Source organism: Mobula hypostoma, chromosome 4 (genome assembly GCF_963921235.1).
Source record: "Mobula hypostoma chromosome 4, sMobHyp1.1, whole genome shotgun sequence".
NCBI classification, from domain to species: Eukaryota; Metazoa; Chordata; class Chondrichthyes; order Myliobatiformes; family Myliobatidae; genus Mobula; species Mobula hypostoma.
Window position 1 is genome coordinate 154,169,288 of NC_086100.1, and position 20,990 is coordinate 154,190,277.

General features: G+C 40.9%; 1 protein-coding gene across 5 annotated transcripts in view; it reads left to right on the forward strand.

Moving 5' to 3' along the window:
* Nucleotides 1-13,477, forward strand: part of LOC134345692 (chondroitin sulfate N-acetylgalactosaminyltransferase 1-like) — a 224,682-nt gene extending 211,205 nt beyond the window's left edge. For all 5 annotated transcript variants that reach the window (XM_063046763.1, XM_063046760.1, XM_063046759.1 and 2 more), the window contains 3 exons: nucleotides 2,263-2,357; nucleotides 6,437-6,518; nucleotides 8,788-13,477. In XM_063046763.1, the coding sequence (XP_062902833.1) occupies nucleotides 2,263-2,357; nucleotides 6,437-6,518; nucleotides 8,788-9,077 (467 nt within the window). In that variant the 3' untranslated portion in view covers nucleotides 9,078-13,477. The remainder of the gene's footprint in view (nucleotides 1-2,262; nucleotides 2,358-6,436; nucleotides 6,519-8,787) is intronic.
* Nucleotides 13,478-20,990: the final 7,513 nt, after the last annotated feature.

The window sequence follows — 20,990 nt, forward strand, 5'->3', positions numbered from 1 at the left end:
GCTATGGGTAACCCTAGGTAATTTCTAAAATAAGGACATGTTTGGCACGGCATTGTGGGCCGAAGAGCCTGTATTGTGCTGTAGGTTTTCTACACTTCTATGTCTTCTCTTTTTTTTTTACAATCCTGCTTTTGATTTCATTGGACTGTGATATGATTCCTTATCCCCTTTCTCATTTTAAAAATCTTGTTTCATTTCTCCTTTTGACTCAATATTAAATAATTAAGCAAACTATTAAAATCCAGCAAAAATCAATAAGGTTTGTTATACATGAGAACTAATGACAGACATCCAATAAACATGATATTATTATGACAAGCAGCATGATACCTTAAATGTTCACTCCCTTGACCACAGTACATGATGGCTTCTTCAAAATAAAGACATATAAAGAATTCTCTTCCACTTTGAAAACAGTAAAGTCAGGAGATGTCTAGGAATGCCACTCTATCATTTCTCCTCCAAGTCTCATTTTATCCATACTTGGCAATATGTCCCATCCCTTCATCATCACTTGGTTAAAACCCTAGAATCCCCCACCTAACACTACTGTGTGGGAGTATCTGCAACACATGAGCTAAGCTCTGTCAATTAAGGAAAGCAGTTTACTGCTAGCTTCCTTGTTAGTGACGAGCAATGAATGGTTAATGGAAGAAAACTGATTAGATTTCTGGGGCACTGCCAATTGATTGATGATAAGCATTTACTGTAATATAACCTCATAGACAAGAGAAAATTTGCAGATGCAGGAAATCCAAGCAACACACACAAAATTCTGGAGGAACTCAGCAGGTCGGGAAAAGAGTAAACAGTCAACGTTTCGGGCCGTACCCTTCATCAGGACCGGAGAAAAGAGAATTAATTATTCATGCGACTTCCTTACATTTGTGAAGAACACATAGCTGGACAGTGTCAGTTGGGTGAACATTAAGCAACGTATTGTCACTGCATTAACATAGTTACTGCCCCCACCCACCTCACACCAGTTACTCACACCAATTTACCTTATCAATTGATTGGAGAATATTTTTTAAAAACAGTACAGTATCTATTTGTAACTGAGAGATTACCTTATTGAGAAGCCTGGAGCAAGTCCAAGATTCCTGAACAATCCCATAGACCTTCATTTCCTTTTTGCAATTTTCTCCCTTGCCCCTCATTTTGCTCATCTTATCCTTTTCATTCAGACCTTCCCTTAGCATCTTAGTTTCAACTCTGTGAACTACATTGAGGACCTTGCCACATCCTTATTTTGATATCTGTTATCAGTACATGGTGGAGGATTACAAATACCTGGGGATATGAATTGACAATAAACTGGATTGGTCAAAGAACACTGAACTGTCTACAAGAAGGGTCAGAGCCGTCTCTGTTTCCTGAGGAGACTAAGATCCTTTAACATCTGCCAGACGATGCTGAGGATGTTCTACGAGTCTGTGGTGGCCAGTGCTATCATGTTTGCTGTTGTGTGCTGGGGCATCAGGCTGAGGGTAGCAGACACCAACAGAATCAACAAACTCATTCGTAAGGCCAGTGATGTTGTGGGGATGGAACTGGACTCTCTGACAGTGGTGTCTGAAAAGAGGATGCTGTCCAAGTTGCATGCCATCTTGGACAATGTCTCCCTTCCACTACATAATGTACTGGTTGGGCACAGGAGTACATTCAGCCAGAGACTCATTCCACCGAGATGCAGCACTGAGCGCCATAGGAAGTCATTCCTGCCTGTGGCCATCAAACTTTACAACTCCTCCCTTGGAGGGTCAGCCACCCTGAACCAATAGGCTGGTCCTGGACTTATTTCCTGGCATAATTTACATATTACTATTTAATTATTTATGGTTTTATTACTATTTAATTATTTATGGTGCAACTGTAACAAAGACCAATTTCCCTCGGGATCAATAAAGTATGACTATGACTAGGTCACTCTCTTTCCAGCATCCTTTCAATACCCCCAGCTATCTGAACCTCACATATAAAAACTCAGTAAGTCAGGCAGCATGTATGGAGGGGAATAAACAGTTGAGGTTTTGGGCTGAAACCCTTCATCAGGACTGGAAAGGAAGGGGGCAGATACCAAAATAAAAAGGCGAGAAAGGGAAAGGAGTACAGGCTGGCAGATGCTGGAAACCCAGAGTAACACACACGATATGTTGGATGAACTCAGTAGGACAGTATGCATCTATGGAAAGGAATAATGAGATGACGTTTCAGGCTGAGACCCTTCATTAGTTCCAACATTTTCATTCTGTTTTATAGGAAAAAAGGTTTTCTACCCTGTCCTCTTCAGTCAGTACAACCCTGCAATTATTTATGGACATCATGATGCTGTTCCACCCATCTTGCAGCAGCTGGTAAGTGTGCAGTTACAGCAATCAGAACTTGACAGGGAGGGGATCTTTTGGAAGACTTGTTGACACAGATGACCACACATTCATTTCCCCGTGCAAAACCCAGTGCTGCTTGTTACAGAAAGCTGGCTACTTCGGGTTAGAACCAAATTGTTCCCATTGTTAAGTAGTGTTCCTGTTGCTGGTAGTCTTGCCTCTAACTCAGGTGATCCTGAGTTCACGTTCCTTTTCAGTGACCTGAGCAGCACTAATATGTATGTGAGGCTCCATTTGGTACTGAGGAAGTTCTACCCTGCTTTTGGGTAGGAGATTCCAGCTTTTGGATAAAATGTTTGAACCTGGAGTCTTAAGGCCTCATACATGAAGTTTAATGTCTGAAAGATTGGCTAGTGATGTTTAAATGTGGACCATGGTAACATCTGTATTTGTGTTAATACAGTGATGTTATTGGACAGTGTGCTGTACATGCTTGGGAAGTAATACAGCAGTTTCACAGTCATCTGCGTGCGCCAGGAGTCTATAGATCAACGTATGAATACTGTGCTGGCATCAAACTGAAACTGTTTGTTTAACAGGGTTTTTTTGTTTGCTGTCTCTGCATTCTGAAGACTTTACAAAGGTAGTTTTGAAAATTGAGTTTAAAAGTTTCTCAGCAAATAAATGATGCCAGTATTTCAATACTTTAAACCAACTACATTTCACAGGGAACTATTTTCAGCAAGCCAAAGAGATCGAGGACAGTATGTTAAAGGAAGAAGCTTATCAAGTTGCCAAGAAACGTGGAAACACTGAGGATGAGGTTTTATGAACCAGCAGCAAAATGTAAATGATTGCTAGAAGGAGAGAACAAAATATAAGAAAAATTAGCAAAATATGTAAACAACCTTTGTAAAAAGTTTTAGTTAAGAAGGAAGAGAAAAACAAACACAGGCTGTCTTTATGTCAGGGAAACTGTACACATCAATGAACACTCTCTTTCCACCTTTAGTAATTGTTCTTTCTTATCAATATTATGTGGTTTTGAATCCATTTGTTATAATATTGTGCTGTGTTTACCACATTGAACTACTTTTGTGTTTTTTATTGGCTTGCGGATGTCTGTAAAAACAGAACCTATTTATAGCCTGAGATGCTATTATAGGACATAACAAAATGTACAAGGCATTGTATCATGCATCTTCGCTGGAGTAGAGTTAAATGCAGCAGAAATGGAGAGAAATCAAGGATCGTAGTTGGGCAACCTTATGTAATTAATATTATTGCAGCAAAAGTACTGGGGAAAGTAAGGGGACTAAAACAAAATAAAAAATTCCTCTGAACTTGATAACCTGCATCACTAAGTTCTAAAGGAGATTGCCTGTGATGGGGCTGATGCATTGGAGATGGTGTTCCAAAGTTCACAGGATTTTGGAAAAATGCCAGCAGGTGGAATGCATCAAGTGTGACACAACAATTCATAAGAAGATATTGAGAGGAAAAAGAGCACACAGAAATATAGACTGGTTAGTCTGGTTAGCAGTGTTGGAATCCATCATTAAGAACATGGTAACAGAAAGTCATAACATGGATTGATAATGTCAGTATGTTTATTTTTCAACGGAAACATGTTTCATATTTCAGATCAAAGTTGCTGGTGAACGCAGCAGGCCAGGCAGCATCTCTAGGAAGAGGTACAGTCGATGTTTCAGGCCGAAGGGTCTCGGCCTGAAACGTTTACTGTACCTCTTCTGAGATGCTGCCTGGCCTACTGGGTTCACCAGCAACTTTGATGTGTGTTGCTTGAATTTCCAGCATCTGCAGAATTCCTGTTGTTTTCATATTTCAGAATATTGTTTCCTCCTCCTTGATTAATCAGGGCATCAAAGGCTACGGGGAGAAATGGATCGAGAAGGATAATAAATCAGCCATGATGGAATGGTGGAGCAGACTCATTGGGCCAAATGGCCTAATTCTGTCCTAGGTCTTATAGTCTTATGGTCCTGCCAGTGTGTCTAGAACTAGAGAACGATGTTTTAAATGGAAAAATGGGTCACAACTTAGCACTCATAAGAGAAGAAAATTATTTACATAAGGGCTTGTATGTTTTCTCAGCTCTCAGTGTTGTGACTGTGGACATTTGTTCATTGATTACGGTCAATAGGGTTTGAGTATCATGGGGAGCTGAGACTGGTTGACAGAACAGACAGAGGAGAGGATCAGCTAAAGCTGTTACATACACACAGCAGGGTCAAGGAGCTCAGTGCTCTAACTCTTGCATCATTGTATGTATTCCAGTGGACCCGATTTACAGGAATAAGAGAGGTGGGAACAGGAATTGGTCTTTGAGGTACAGTTAGTTATATTAACGCAATTCATTTTAGAAGATCTGCCACCTCGGAGGGTTAGTACTGTGGGATGCTGATTACCAAGTTCGGAGAACCTTTCTGGCTTTTGGCCCTTTAGTTTATCCAGCACTTTTGCTGCAGTAATACCAATTACTTAAAAGTTGCTCCCCCCACACCCACATCCTTGGATTCCCTCCCTCTCTTTAGAAGCATTCTTCTCCATAGAAGTGTATGGTATTGCTAAATCTGGTCTTCTGCCACTTAGCTTCAGTACGCTGGTTCCCCAGTGGAACTACTCAGAAACCACAGCTCCCTTGTGCAGAGAATTCTAAGATTCCCAACCTTCTAAGGGAAGAAAGTTCTTCTCGCCTCCATCTCAAATGGGCACATTCTTGGAGATATGGTGGGACAAATGACCTTTGTTCCTATACGGTACTGTGCAAAAGTCTTAGGCAAATATACAAGATAAAACTGTTTACCAGAAGAAGGAAATTATTGTTCAGTCAAAAATATATACTTTAAAATACAAAATGTAAACATTGAAGTATGAAAAAAACCCAAAATGTGCATTAAAAGGTAATAGTGCAAAATGCAGATACACTGAAACCATATACTTATATACTTAAGGAGGAGGAGTCTTAATAGCCACTGGGAGAAAGGATCTCCTGTGGCGTTCAGTGGTGCACCTCGGTGGAATCAGTCTGTTACTAAAGGTGCTCCTCTGTTTGCCCAGTAAGTCATGGAGGGGGTGAGAGGGATTGTCCATAATGCTCTGTAGTTTCTGCAGCATCCTCCTCTCAGGCACAACCTCAGGGAATCCAGTTCCACCCGCAGAACAGAACCAGCCTTCCCAGTGAGCTTATCAATCTTCTTGGCGTCAGCTGCTCTCACCCTGCTGCCCCAGCAGACCTACCGCGCAGAATAGAAAGCTGGCCTCCACCGAGTCGTAGAGCATCTGCAGCACAGTACTGCAGATGTTGAATGACCGGAGCCTACTCAGGAATTACAGTCGGCTCTGTCCCTTCTCGTACAGAGCCCAAGGCTTTTGCGTAGTACTGTAATTGTCATCGTGGAGTGGAGAGTGAGTTTATAAATCTAGCAGAAGCAAAGGATGTTGAGGATGGTGAGGCTGGAGCACCACGGGGGGAGTGCGGAACAAGTGGCAGAGAAGGACTGCCAGGAAGGGGGTGGATTGCAGCGCAGGTACAGACACACCCAGCTCTGAGACTCAAGGCAAGGTCATTTGATTCCAAACAATCGGTTTATTGATCATTACAAAATGTCTCTCTGGTGCTTCCCTCTCTTTCCTCTCTCCTTCCTCTTTTGCCAATCATGATTCCCTTCCCCTCTCAGTCCACAATAGAGACCCGTATCAGAATCAGGTTTATCATCACCCACGTATGTCATAACGTTTGTTTTTTTTTTGTGCGACAGTAGTACAATGCAATACATAAAATTACAATACTGTGTAAATGTCTTGAGCACCCTAGCTATATACAATACTGAATATGTACCTGAGACATTTGCACTGTACTCTATATAATTGATTTTTTATAACTTAGAGTAATTTTTATGCTTCCACAAAACGGAATGCTTTACAATGTATGTCAGTGATTAAAATCCCGATTCTGAATCTTGGAATTGCTTTACCAGTGGAAGGGCACAAGTTACCTTTATGGGATGGGGACAAGATGAAGAATATAAGTCTACTAAAGAAATAAAATAATAAATTATTTGGAACTCTTCATTCTGTTAAAGGTGATTAAAAAGGATTCCGGCTTCTGGAGGGATTTTGGCTTTGGAATGACTTGCCAGTATAGATCAGACTTCATCAATATAGGTAGGTGAACGACTCTGAACAGGAAATCTGTTCTTCACTAGTATCACGACTGCCACCTACTGCATTGTTGTTGCATTGAAGGATATGGCCTGGAATTGCTGGTGCCGCAAACAAATTTCCAGAAATTGCACTGGTCTATACTGTCAGCAGATCAATGCATGGAGGGGTTTGGTTTAAGAGAATTCAGTTTAGTGCTAGAAAAAGACACGTGGAATTCTCTTTCAAACCCTAATACCTACACCCCATTTAGTCCATGTGTATTCGGAATCAACAGGAAGGTAAAACATTGGGAGTCTCTTCAGTACTTTTTTTTATTTTCCATTATCAACTCTGCAGGTTCAAATTAGTTCTTACTGCTCAATTAAAATGAAGACATTTGCATTTATGTTGTGCTTTTTCATCTGTAGGAGATCTAGATGCATGCAGTTAATGTCACAGATATTTTAATGCAGGGAAACACAGGAGTCCATTTGACAATGACAGTCTCTTTAATGACAAAGCAGTAATTACATGATCATCTCTTTAACTCATGCTGAGTGTTAAATACATCAGGGAGAGAAAATATCCAAAAGAATTTCTAAAGTACTTCACTTCCCCCAGTACTGCACTATCAACCACATGCTGGTACATGGAAATTAAGAGTGAGCTGACTTTCTAATGCCATGAAATAAATATCGCTCCCTGCCGAGAGAGTGGAACATGCTAACACTGAAGAGTGAGCTTTTTTAGGGTACATGCTCAATGTGCACTTTGAAGTTCCTCCCTGTTAATGTTCATTTAAGAACTTCATTTCTTAGCTAATTCTTGCATAGTGTTAGAGAGGAAGGAAGCATTACAAATATTACATTTTATGAGAGGAAATGTTGTCCATATAGTTGCATACTAAAGAATATCCTCCAAGTCTTGAGAAAATAATAAAAGCTCACATAGATTCCAGACAATTTTGCATGATTAATTGAACCCTCTACCCTTGACAGTGACTTGCCATGCTATTTTCTGCACCGATAAATATGAGAGATTGCAGATTCACCAGAAGGATGTCAATGGCTTAAAGGAGAAGATGGCGGCGCGATGGCAGCGCGCGCAGCCACTTCGGTGCTGATGTCTGTTATCTGTCAAGTAGGGGACCATGCACAATACTGATTTGATGGAAACGGACGTGAGAGTATGGAGGAACATCTGGAAAACTTCTGAAATGCCCGCTTCACTGCCGCTACTACTGTGTGGTAACCGGAATCTCCGGAGCAGAAGGCCCCAAAATCCTCGGCTTTGTGTGTTTCAGTGGCTGGGGCAGGGTCGAAGGCGCTTGGCAGAGGATGGCGCTCAGGAGGCTGTATCGGAGGGGCTGGTCAGAGGCTCAAAGTTTTCGGACAGATGGACTCAGTGTCGGCTGTGGTTGGCTGCTTCCAAGGCATCGGCAAGTTGACGGTGCCTGGAGGTTTATGGCAGGGAGTTTCTCCCTTCTGCCGCCTGCTATCGGGGACTCGGGAGTCGATCGACTCGGGGACTTTTGAGACTTTATTTACCGTGCCCATTGTTTGTTCTTCGTCAAATTATGGTATTGCTTTGCACTGCTGTAACTATATGTTATAATTATGTGGTTCTGTCAGTGTTAGTCTTTGGTTTGTCCTGTTTTCTGTGATATCACTCCAGAGAAACATTGTATCATTTCTTAATGCATGTATGCATTTCTAATTGATAATAAAAGAGGACTGAGTGTCCTCATAATCTAATTATGAAAACTATTCGTGTAAACTATCCTTGTTTTCCTTTGATGTCCAATTGTGAATCTTAAAATGAAGATTCATTGGGGTAGTTGCAGAGAAATTATTTATTCTGCTGTAGGAATTCAGAATAAGGGGGCATAGAAAAATAATCCACAAACAAGCCAATTGGACCAAAGTCTGGAAATATTTCGAAAGATGTTGGCTGAGAGTAATCTGGATCTTTCACCTACTCGTTCCAGGAATGATTAATTGTTTCAAATTTTAAAGTTAGATTTCATTAGGTAAGGGGTCGAGGAGTATGGATTGAATAACTGCATGATTGAATGGATTCAAGCAGTTAAAAAGACTGCAAAGTAAAGATTCCCTGACAATAAATACAATTCATTTTTATGAATGCATTCCCATTGCACTTTAATGGTTCCCTGCTCTAACCCAATACTTGGCTGTATTGTCTGAGTTGGGATTCTTGTTAACCATGTGAAGCTTTCTTGCTTTAACTTGATCATGAAATGGTTGAACATCTGGATTATCTGTTCCTCTAGGTGGCTTTGACTTGGACATAAAAGGATGGGGAGGTGAGGATGTTCACCTCTACCGCAAGTACCTCCACAGTGACCTGATAGTGGTTCGAACGCCAGTCCGTGGACTCTTCCACCTCTGGCACGAGAAACAGTGTGTGGATGAGCTGACCCCTGAGCAGTATCGCATGTGCATGCAGTCGAAAGCCATGAACGAGGCCTCGCATGGACAACTGGGAATGCTGGTCTTCCGTCATGAGATCGAAGCACATCTGCGCAAAGAGCGACACAAGGTCAACATGAAAAAAACATAAGGGAAACCTGTGCTGCATCACGTATAGCATCAAAGCACCCGACGCTGGTGATGATGTAGAATGGAAGGAAAGTTCACACCATGTCGTGCAATTCAGACAGAGGGTACTTCTGGACTCCCCTGTGAAGTTGCAATAAATGCTTTGCTGCAGTGTTGGTCAAAACTATTCGGATGGCATTTGCAGATCCAAATATCTAGTCCTTCAAAATTAATGTGAAGTATGAGACAATGAACAGGATGATGGTATTAATGATTATTGACCATGACAACACAACAGTGTTTGGGGGGTGTGTATGAGGGGGAAGGGTTGGTGGACTGTATTCTATACAGAGTTGAAGTCCTCTTTTTTAACGATTTACTGTGAAGAGTGATACAGTATTTTGAGGGCTAATATAGTCACTTAAGACAATCATGAATCACATGAAGGAGGAAGCTAATCTGGTCCAGACTAGCTTAACATGATGTAACTTAATGAATCTACTTGAGTCCATTCAAATAGACTTTTACTAGTTTTAATGTACTACCCACTTGTCCCTGAGTTCAATTCACTATCTGTTTTACTTGCCCTAAAACATGTCCTTAAGGTCACTGTTTCATGACTTTTTCAGGCTATAGATTGCTGGTTTCTTGAAAACTTTTGTCTAGGTGTTTGACAATGGGATTCTTGGTTTGTTTCCCTGCATTGCCTTCAGTCATTCACTGCCTCCCTGTGTCACAGGGCCAGAACTGAACATGTTGATCAAGGTGGAGACTGACTAGAACACTCTTAAAAGAAAAGTGTGCATTCATAAAGCACCTTACAATCTCCCTCAAAGTTCTAAATTGCTTCCTGGGCTATGATCTATGTCCAAGTATTTATTTTATATTTGTTAGAAATCATCACAATTTTTGAAGATAAAATTAGCTTTATTTGTAACATGTACATTGAAACATACGGTGAAACACGTTGTTTTGTGTTACATCAAATCTTCAAGGATTTTGCTGGGCAGCCTGCAAGTGTTGCCATGGTAACCCTAACTGTACATCTTTGGAACGTGGGAGGGAAGACCATACAAACTCCTTACAGACAGTGGCAGGAATTCAACCCTGATCCCAGCTGGTGTTGTGTTAATCGCTAAGCTACCATGAACAAACAGCAAATCTCTCTTGAGAAGTAATGGCTGAGTGAGGGATGCTGGCTTGGCACAAGGGATATTTCTTGGCTTTCCCTTGAGAATTTATACAACTTCCTCTAACTTGTTCGACTGCCCAGTTTGGCATTATTGTTTGCTGCTGTACGGTGGCTGGAGCCAGGCTACTGAAACCCTGAAATTATCAGAATGGCTGTGGGTGATATTGAAGGTAGAGTGCTTGAGACTTCTACTGCCTTTTTAAAAATTCTTCATAGGTGCAATATTCTGTACTGAGTATCGTCTATTGCCATTTATCATGTAGGTTTTGGTTGTTTCCTTGGATAATAGGAAAGATTGTTATGATTGGCTCCTTATCAATAGCTGCCACAATATACCAAGTGTAAAGTAGAAAACTAAAGTACAGAGTTTTTTGTTTTGAAACTATCAGAAGTGAGGTCCATACTCCAAGGATCTGGCTGAAAAAATCCACACAGTGAGTCGATTCTCCTTGGAGCCGACATATTGGAACAATTTTCATTTCAAATTAATGAGTGGAATTAATGATTCTGCAACCTTTCTCTCAACATTTTATTGCACTGTTTCTTGTTTGCTTTATGACTTCTAGATTGTGTGTGTGTGTGTGTGTGTGTGTGTGTGTCTGTGTGTGTTTGTGTCTGTGTGTTTAAAACCTTGTTAACAAAACTACACAGCAAAGAAACCAAGAATAACTTGGTGATTGATGGAGTACATTTTTCCAGGCATCTCAGTGAAGACAGTGTTACTTCCAGTTTGTATCTTTACCATATTTGGAATCATGATCCACTCTTTCATAAAAACCTTTGATTGTTATACCTTGGCCATGGTAACAAAACCTGAGATTCAAGTTTTATTACCGGATCCACGCAAGTAATTCTGGTGGTGAATTTAGTTTGGATGTTTTGAGCCATTTCCTGTTCATAATATGCACAAGAGGATCGTAACAGACTGTCCCAAAGCATAGCTGTTCTAAGACTGACCAGGACAGTGAAGGGTATCCAGAATATTTTTACAATTAGTTCTTGGAACATGGGTACTGACTATCCATCTGTAGGTACCTTTGAGCTAACGATGGTGTGTAGCTGACTTGTAAACCAGTACAATCCATTCAGCCAAAGCAGTGAGGATTTCCATGATTTTAACAAAGTGATAATTCATAGATGGTAGAATGTGTCCAAATCAGGATTTTTTCCCATTTGGAGGTAGTGGAGTTACCTTGTTCTTTTTTGCCTTCCAAGATGGTGGGTCAGCCTTTAAACTTTTTTTTTGGTTTTCTAGCTCTTTCCTTTTCTTTATGTGTTTGTAGCTATGGCTGTTAGCATTTGGCTAACAAATATCTTGCAGATGTACAGTATTTTATCACTGATGCTATGGAGAGACCAATGACTAGATGCACAGATTTCAGATTGTCACCTGTCAATCAATCAAAACTCATTCTCAACTACGGAAGAAAAATAGGCATGGATTACTACAGCAGTTGGAATTTTCTGGCATTACACTGTGAGACTGACAGCAACCTCAGGTGTCAGTAATTTATGGAATTCCACATTTATGGATGCAATCCATGGTCCTCCACTCCTCCATAATGCACTGTTAAATTCACTGCAGGTGCATGCCCAATTACTGGATTGACAAGAACTTCAATATTTTTGCAAACAGCTTTCACTGTAAAATCCCTGAAAATGTTATGTCTTGATGAATGAGATGCAACTGGGTCCCTAATAATGAATTTAAGCCATAACGACAGCTAAACACCTCTTGGGCCCTGAAACTCTAATGTTGTATGTGCAGTTTTATTTAATCAAATAAAGTACAGGCGACCCTACATTATGGTGTGTGTGTTTGTGTGTGTGTGTGTGTGTGTGTTTGGGGAACAGGTGGGAATTGTGTACCTAGAAAACCGTCCAAATTGCAATTCTCCATAACGCAAGGCAGTGTCATCTGTGCACATGTTAACAAATGTTAAGTTGGAAGAAAAATAAATTTTGTTTTATTTATTTACATTTTTCTGACAAATTCTCTGAAAACGAGTTTTATTCCACAATGCAGATTTTCGGGTAGTTGTGAATTTTGTAAGGGCAAATTTCCATTTACCCAAATGGCTGTAATGCAGGAATCACCTTTATTTCCAACTCTTAAAATGATTTAAGTTACTTTTATGTTTTGAAAATTGTTTACAATATTTAATTGTTAAATTTTTCACTCTCAATAGTTAAAAATTAAGAATATTTTGCTACTTGGCTTGCTGTTTAAGAATTCTTCAGTGTGATTAGCTATTTGGATTGCTTGGTAAGATCAGTGCTACTGGATGCAGGTGATCTGCTGTGGTGATACCTGGCATCAGCTAACTTTGGGAAAGGGGTAATCCACATGCTAGACCACTGGAGAACTGTGGGTAGGTTTCTTGAAGGAAGATGACAGGTATTGTTGTTGGCTAAATCTAGGCCTTCAGGTTTGAGATTTTCAAGAAGGACAAAGCCTTATGGATTTTATTTCCCTTGGAGCAACTATTTATTGGGACCATAATAACTGATTTTGTACTGATTCTCAGGAGAACAGGGTTGGAAAGGGGAAAACATAAATTGTTACCAAAGGCTTGTGATTTAATCCTGCTCTTATTAAATCTCATTTGCACTTTACAATTGTACTTTCAATGTTTATGAAAAAAATACAGAGGATTTATTCTTCCAGGTGATTATCAAAGTTGGAGATTTTGTAAGGCACGATAGTCATCAGTGGTGATTTCTGAGAAAACCCCTACAGGTGTACAGTATAAGATTTCCATTTGACCTTTTAGTCTGTCATCTCTACCTTGCCTCCTTGATAGGTGGGCAGATTCAAGCATTGACTGTACTGTTTCTGATGCATTGTCAGCACTGCCCATGTACTGGTTCCCATTTATCTCAATCGTGAGGAGCTGAGCAGCCTCATAACCTTTTCCTTCAAAGTCAACAGCTCTGTGTTACTGGTGAGGAGGAGAGGGGAAGAGAAGGAACGAAGGCAAAAAACAGATATCTTCCTCTCTTTGGTAAGATTGGACTCAGAATAAATTGATTGCCCTAGAGTATTTTTAAAAACGTGTTAAATAAGTTTTGTAAATTTCCTTGAGCCAAACATGTTAATAATTAAAATCTATGCAATATTGTACAGTAATGTAATCTGTTGATTTATCAGGTCTGTGGATTGCGGTTCATATTTTTGAAACTGTTTAGTACTTCAATGCTAAGAAGTGTCATGTTTAAGTGAGCTACATTTTAAAAATGTTTGAACATTAAGGCTGAACATTCTTAATTTAATTTAGTTAAAGATGTACCAGATTACACAGTGCTGATCAAACCAGCCACCACACTCATTTCTGATCCCATGTCTTCTCAAATATCTGGATCCTACATTCCTGTTGTATTACACACTTGCATTTAGAGATTTATTTGAACCATGGACATGTAGAAAGAACACCTCTCAGCCTATTAACAGTGTAAGATCTATTTAATTCATTCTACTGCTTCTGCCTTCATTAAAATTTCCCTTAATAACAAGCAAGAGAATTTGATATATACTTAATGAAGCTGCTTTCACTAGGGTGGTGCATTTATTTTCGTGCTCATGACATTAACACAAAACCAAATCTCTTCTCTAGTCTTTTTACCATGACCTTAAATCTGCTTTTTTATTGTTCAATGGTTCCCATAAATAGAATATTTTTCTCCCCATCATATTAGTCAAAAGATTTCACAATCCACAAAGTTCAGTCATAAAGCTGCAATAATTGCTTTTAAGACTCACTCTCAGTGAGCATTTGTCCTCGTCATTGCACTTAGCTCCACAGCAAACTTTTTCATACGTACGTGTTCGCACTTAGTTAACTACCAATGCCTTAACCCCCTTGGAAACTTATTCCCATCACTGTCCATCCTATTCAAAGTCTTCCTACAGAATGCTAACAGCCCAAAAGCTGGTGTAACCAAGAGCCTGGGAATATTCATTTTCATTAACTTTCTATGTAGATTATTTTTCTTATTAAAACCTCTAGGACTCCCTGTAACCTTTGGCACCTATTTCCCAACTCCCAGTCAGCAATGGGGTTGTGCATCTCAGGTTGGAAACCACTGGTCTGTGGCCACAGCATAAACTTTAAGTTAACTCAGTGTGACCCACCCAGAGTGCATTCCAAATGTACAATCCATCATCTGTTGAATGTGCTTTACTGTGATCTTATGTTAATTTCCAGCTGGCTTCTGAACCCCATGACTACATTAGAACTGCCTTGTGACTGAACCACTGCTGGAATGTATTTGTGCCTTAAGAACAGTAGGACTTCTGTGCTCCGCTTCTGAGATCCTCTGTCCCTCACACTAGGACGCTTGTTTCTATACACTGACAAATTCTCCCAATGACTTTCATATGATTGCTACTGTCTGAAATATAAAGAAGCCAATCTCATTGAAGGCTGAAGATATTGACATAATAAGACAGATCCTGAGGAGCTAAAACGATTTACAACATAATAAAACTTTTGAGTCATCCCACGTTTTTAAAGATGGTCAGAATATAACAGTAAATTTTAATGGTTATAAACTAACTTTTTTTTTACAGAGAATATGCACCAGGGTGGAAACCAAGTTTTAAGGAATATTTATAGACATCCCAGCTACACTTCATCGTGCAATGTTTGACACCTAGTGCTTTGAATCTTGGTTCAATATTTGTGGAGCTATAAAACTTAACTCAGCCCTACCAAATTCCATTGGAGAAGGTTTTGCTTGAACACTGTAAAATTACATTTTACTTTCCTGTTCTGCAGATTTCTATTGTATCACATTTCAAAAGGCAATTAATTTATGACATTTTAAGTACTACAGTTACTGAATTTGGACAAGCTAAAATAGTGCTTTTTGGCTTTTGTAAATGCGGAACAGGTTTCACAATAAATGTACAGAACTATTCTTCTCATTGGAGTTGGCTTCCAACTGATGGGAATGGCAGTTAGTTATTTTTAGGAGGAACATTTTAACATACTGTATTTTATAACCCTTCCAGATGTTACAGTAATATTGACCTCTAAGATCTGTTTTAAAAACTGATAACGTTGGGATCATAAATCAGGTCCGATGGATGCTGAGATCCACAGATGCAGCCTGAATTGTGGTGTTTTCCTGCTATCTTCTGTTTTTTATTTCATCGGCTGTTTATTTTGACTTCAGGTCTACCCATCCATTTTATCGATATAGTCCGGTACCATTCCTGCTCATAACGACGATAAAGACATGTGCTGGCTGTGTTCTATCTCCGCCATTAGTCTTGACGTAGTTGTGAGCTGCGACATCAGTAATCAATTTACCCCCACGGATTGCTTATGGTTCCAGCATCCAGCATTTGCAATCTCTTGTCTCCTATAACCATGACCAAATTATGTTGTCTGTGCTGTCTCATTAGTAAATCAGTGCTATCTATTAGTTGGCAGCAAGTGGGAAATGGAGAGATGCAAGCAGCTGTAATGGAGGACTGGAGCTGCATTAATGAACGCAGTAACACAACAAATGCTACTTAGCCATTTGAATTACTGCCTGCAGTGAGATCTCACGGTAGCATAAATTGATTGCCCATAATATGAACAGTCTTATTCAATGAATCAGTGAGATATTAGGTACAGCCATTTACTTCCTGGATCATACACATCCCAGCTTTAAAAAAAGTTTTCTCCAAACTGACATGTTCAGTTTAAGCTGGAGTAAATGAATTACTCTATCTGTGCACTGACATCTGTTCAGTTCCTGGATTTAAACAGCAATCCAGGCTGTTTAAATTGCTGCAGTTGTGCATATTTAGGAAATCCCAGAACATGCTGGTCACAAGTACCAGCAAGTTCCAAAATGCCTAGACAAAAGAACACACACAAAATGCTAGGGACCTCAGGTGAACAGAGAGCATCTGTGGAGTAGTAGTCAACATTTTCAGCTGAAAACTTCAGGACTAGAGAGGAAGGGGGAAGACACAACAATAAGTTGGTGGGGAGGATAGCCTAGAAGGTGATAGGTGGAGTCAGGTGGGTGAAAGAAGGGAGACGAAGTAAGAAGGTGGGAGACGATAGGTGGAAAAAGCAAAGGGCTGAAGAAGATGGAATCTGATAGAAGAGGAGATTGGACCATAGGAGAAAGAGAACAGGAGGTACTGGAGGTGATAGGGAGGTAAGGAGAAGTAGTAAGAAGCCAGAGAGGGGCAAGAGGAAGAAGGGGAAAAATATGAAATGTTGCTCCAACTTGAGTAGCTTCATTTTGACAGAAGAGGAGACCATGGACCATCATGTCAATGGGAATAGGAATGGAAGTGGTTGGCCACCAGCCGCCCGATCTACTACATTGGGAGCACTGGATAGAGTAGACGAGCCCAACAGATTCCTAGGTGAAGGTGTCGCCTCACCTGGAAGGACTGTCTGGGGCCTTGAATGGAGATGAGGAAGTGATTGCGTAGTTGTAGCATTTCTGTTGCTTGGAGGTATGAGTGGCAGGAGGAGATTTGTGGGAAGGAATGAATGGACAAAGGGATCACATAGAGAACAAACCCTGCAGAGAGAAGAGCGGGGTGGAGGTAAAGATGTATTTGGTCTTCACGGTCTCATTGAAGATGGCAGATGTTTTGGAGAATGATGTGTTGGATATGGAGGCTCATGGGGTGGTAGGTAAGGACAAGATGAACCCTACCCTTGTAAAGGTGCAGTTAGATGGGTTGAGCACAGGTGTCCGAGAAATGGAGGTGAAGGTGCAATGGTGGAGGAAGGGAAATCCATTTCTTTGAAGGAGCACATTTGAGGTCCTGGAGAGGAAGGCAAAGCCTCAAGCTGGGAATAGATATGGCAGAGACTAAGATCTGTGTCTTAAGGAATCCTAATGCATTTTTACAGGAGACAGGACGGGAAAAGATATAGTCAAGGTATCATAGTGGAAGCTGGAGGCAAATTGACTAGCTGAGCATTGGTTCATAAAGCAGCAGTAATGCAGTCATCAAAGCAGCACAGAAGGGACTATTCAAGCTGGAAGTCTGTAATTAGTGGAGTTCTGCAGGAAGCTGTGCAGGGAACTATGCTCTTTGTGATGTATACAAATGACCTGGCTGAAAAATGTAGAAGGGTAGGTTAGTAAGTTTGTGGATGATACCAAGATCAGTTGCAGATATGGTCAGAGAAATGGCAGATGGAGTTTAACACAGATAAATGTGAGATGCATCTTGGTAATGCAAATGCAAGGAGATAGTACACTGTTAATGGTGATGCTGAGCAGAAAGATCTTGGGGTCCAAATTCATAGCTCCTTGAAAATGGCTACACAAGTCAATAGAGTGGTTAAGGCAGCTTATGGAATGCTTGCTTTTATTAGTCAAGGCATTGAATTCAAAAGTCAAGAGGTTATATTGCAACTTTATAGAATTGTGGTTAGGCCACAACTGGAGTATTGCACACAGTTCTGATTGCCCCACTATAGGAAGGGTGTTGAGGCCTCGGAGGGGGTACTGAAGAGGTTTCCCCATAATGTTGCCTGGATTAGAGTGCATGTTTTCTCTGGAGCAGCCAAGGCTGAGGGGAGATCTGACTGAGGTTTACAAGATTATGAGGGGCATAGACAGAGTAGACGAGGGTGGAACTGTCCAATTGCAGAGGGTATGCATTGAACCTATCCCTTCACCGTCAAAGGGGATGCAAGGGGCAAGAGTCATTCTTTTTTAATATACTTAGGACGGTGGATGCCAGGAATGCATCTTCTGATATAGGGGTTTTTAAAGAGACATTTAGATGGACACATGAATACGAGGAAGAGAGAGGGATATAATGAAGATACAGGATTAGAGCTGGTGGCATTAGAGAAGGGGTGGTTTGTGTTTTCAGGGAAAGAAGGTTGACAAACCCTACACTAGGTTGGGTATTGCAGGAACAGGTTTCCATTTTGTCGAATGAAGAGTTTCAATGAAGTATTATTTAATTTGCAGTTTTGTTTTTGAATTTGGACTTCATATTGGTGCATGGTTTAGGGTCAAATGTATAAATTTTAAATTAGTGATTTCAAACAACTTTCAATATTCCTCTACCAGATACATTCAATCTCTGACAGTTTGACAGCCAGCTAAGCTAGGAGGCCCACTTGGCAGATGTCAAAAGGAAGGAAATCATTTCAGATCAGGATAACATTCACAATTGTGCAGGTTTTGCTAATATAGTTTAATTCTCGCACATGTAATTTCCTACGTGCATCACTTATTGTGATGGGAAACAAGGCATAACATGGTGATACCGACGATTGTTTGAACAGCAGAAATAATAAAATTCAGTTAGATTAATGGACACGTCACAGAAGAACAATATACTCCATGGCAAACGAGAGAAAAGTTGCAGATTCAGGCAACACACACAAAACTCTGAAGGACAAGGTACCCCATGCAAGGCTTATTGAGAAAGTAAGGAGGCATGGGATCCAAGGGGACATTGCTTTGTGGATCCAGAACTGGCTTGCCTACAGAAGGCGGAGTGGCTGGAGCCCGGTCATATTCTGCATGGAGGTCGGTGACCAGTAGAGTGCCTCAGGGATCTGTTCTGGGACCACCACTCTTTGTGATTTTTATAAATGACCTGAATGAGGGATTGGAGAGATGGGTTAGTAAATTTGCTGATGACACAAAGGTTGGGGGTGTTGTGGATAGTGTGGAGGGCTGTCAGAGGTTACAGCGGGACATTGATAGGATGCAAAACTGGGCTGAGAAGTGGCAGATGGAATTCAACCCAGATAAGTGCGAGGTGGTTCATTTTGGTAGGTCAAATATGATGGCAGAATACAGTATTAATGGTAAGACTCTCAGCAGTGTGGAGGATCAGAGGGATCTTGGGGTCCAAGTCCATAGGACACTCAAAGCTGCTACGAAGGTTGACTCTGTGGTTAACCTGTGATTGAGACATATAAGATTATTAAGGGATTGGACAAGATAGAGGCAGGAAATATGTTCCAGATGCTGGGATAGTCCAGAATCAGAGGGCATGGTTAAGAATAAGGGGTAGGCCATTTAGGACAGAGTTGAGGAGGAACTTCTTCTCCCAGAGAGTTGTGGAGGTGTGGAATGCGCTGCCTCAGAAGGCAGTGGAGGCCGATTCTCTGGATGCTTTCAAGAAGGAGCTGGATAGGTATCCTATGGATAGGGGAATCAAGGGTTATGGGGACAAGGCAGGAACCGGGTATTGATAGTAGATGATCAGCCATGATCTCAGAATGGCAGTGCAGGCTCGAAGGGCCGAATGGTCTACTTCTGCACCTATTGTCTATTGTTAAGAGAGCATATAGTGCATTGGCCTTCATCAATCATGGGACTGAGTTTAGGAGCCGAGAGGTAATGTTGTAGCTATATAGGAACCTGGTCAGACCTCTCTTGGAGTACTGCGCTCAGTTCTGGTCACCTCACTACAGGAAGGATGTGGAAACCATAGAAAAGGTGCAGAGGAGATTTACAAGGATGCTGCCTGGATTGGGGAGAATGCCTTATGAGAATAGGTTGACTGAACTCGGCCTTTTTTCCTTGAAGCGATGGAGGATGAAAATGACCTGATAGAAATATATAAGATGATGAGAGGCATTGATTGTGTGGATAGTCAGAGGCTTTTTCCCAGGGCTGAAATGGCTAACATGAGAGGGCAGTTTTAAGGTGCTTGGAAGTAGGTACAGAGGAGATGTCAGGGGTAAGTTTTTTTTAATACACAGAGTGGTGAGTGTGTGGAATGGGCTGCCGGCGACGGTGGTGGAGGCGGATACAATAGGGTCTTTTAAGAGACTCCTGGACAGGTACATGGAGCTTAGAAAAATAGAGGGCTATGGGTAACCCGAGGTAATTTCTAAGGTAAGGACATGTTCGGTACAGATTTGTGGGTCGAAGGGCCTGTATTGTGCTGTAGGTTTTCTATGTTTCTATGAACTCAGCAAGCAGGCAGTATCTATGGAAATAAAAGAGTATAGTGGACGTTACAGGCTGAGACCCTTAATCATGACTGGAAAAAAAAAGGATGAGGAGCCAGAGTTAGAAAATGGGGAAGAGGAATAAATAAATCACACCATGATGCTGCGTGAAATAATTAACTACTTAACTAAACTAATTGTTTCTACCTACATAATGCCCATAGTCCTCCATTTTCTGCATATCCATGTGCCCATCCAAGAAAATCTTGAACAACTATCATATTTGCTCCATCACTAGCCAGCCAACACATCTCTTTGAACTTCCTCCCCTCTCACCTTAAATGCATGACCGAGTATTATACATTTCAACCCCAGGGAAAACATACTGGCTGTTTATCAACGAGTTGCATAAATTTTCCAAACCTGTCATGCCTTTCCTCAGCATCCACCACTCCAGAGAAAACAGCCCAAGTTTGTCCAACCTCTCCTTGCAGTCATGCTCTCTAATCCAAGCAGTAGCCGGGTAACACCCTCTCCAAAGTCTCCACATCTTTAAATTCTGCAACCAGAATTGAATACAACACTCCAGATGCAGCCTAAGCAAATCATTATTTTTTAAATATAAGCTGCACATAACTTCCTGTCGATGAGTATTACAGCATAAAACAGGCCCTTCAACCCAAGTCATCCATGCCAACGAAGTTGCCTACCTGATCTAGCAGACTAACCAAAAAATGGAAAAAAAACCTACTTGCATTGGATATCAGAAATTTTAAAGAAATGAAACCACAGATCAGGCATCACTTATGGATCTCAATAACTGAACAGCTGCACATTCCCAAGA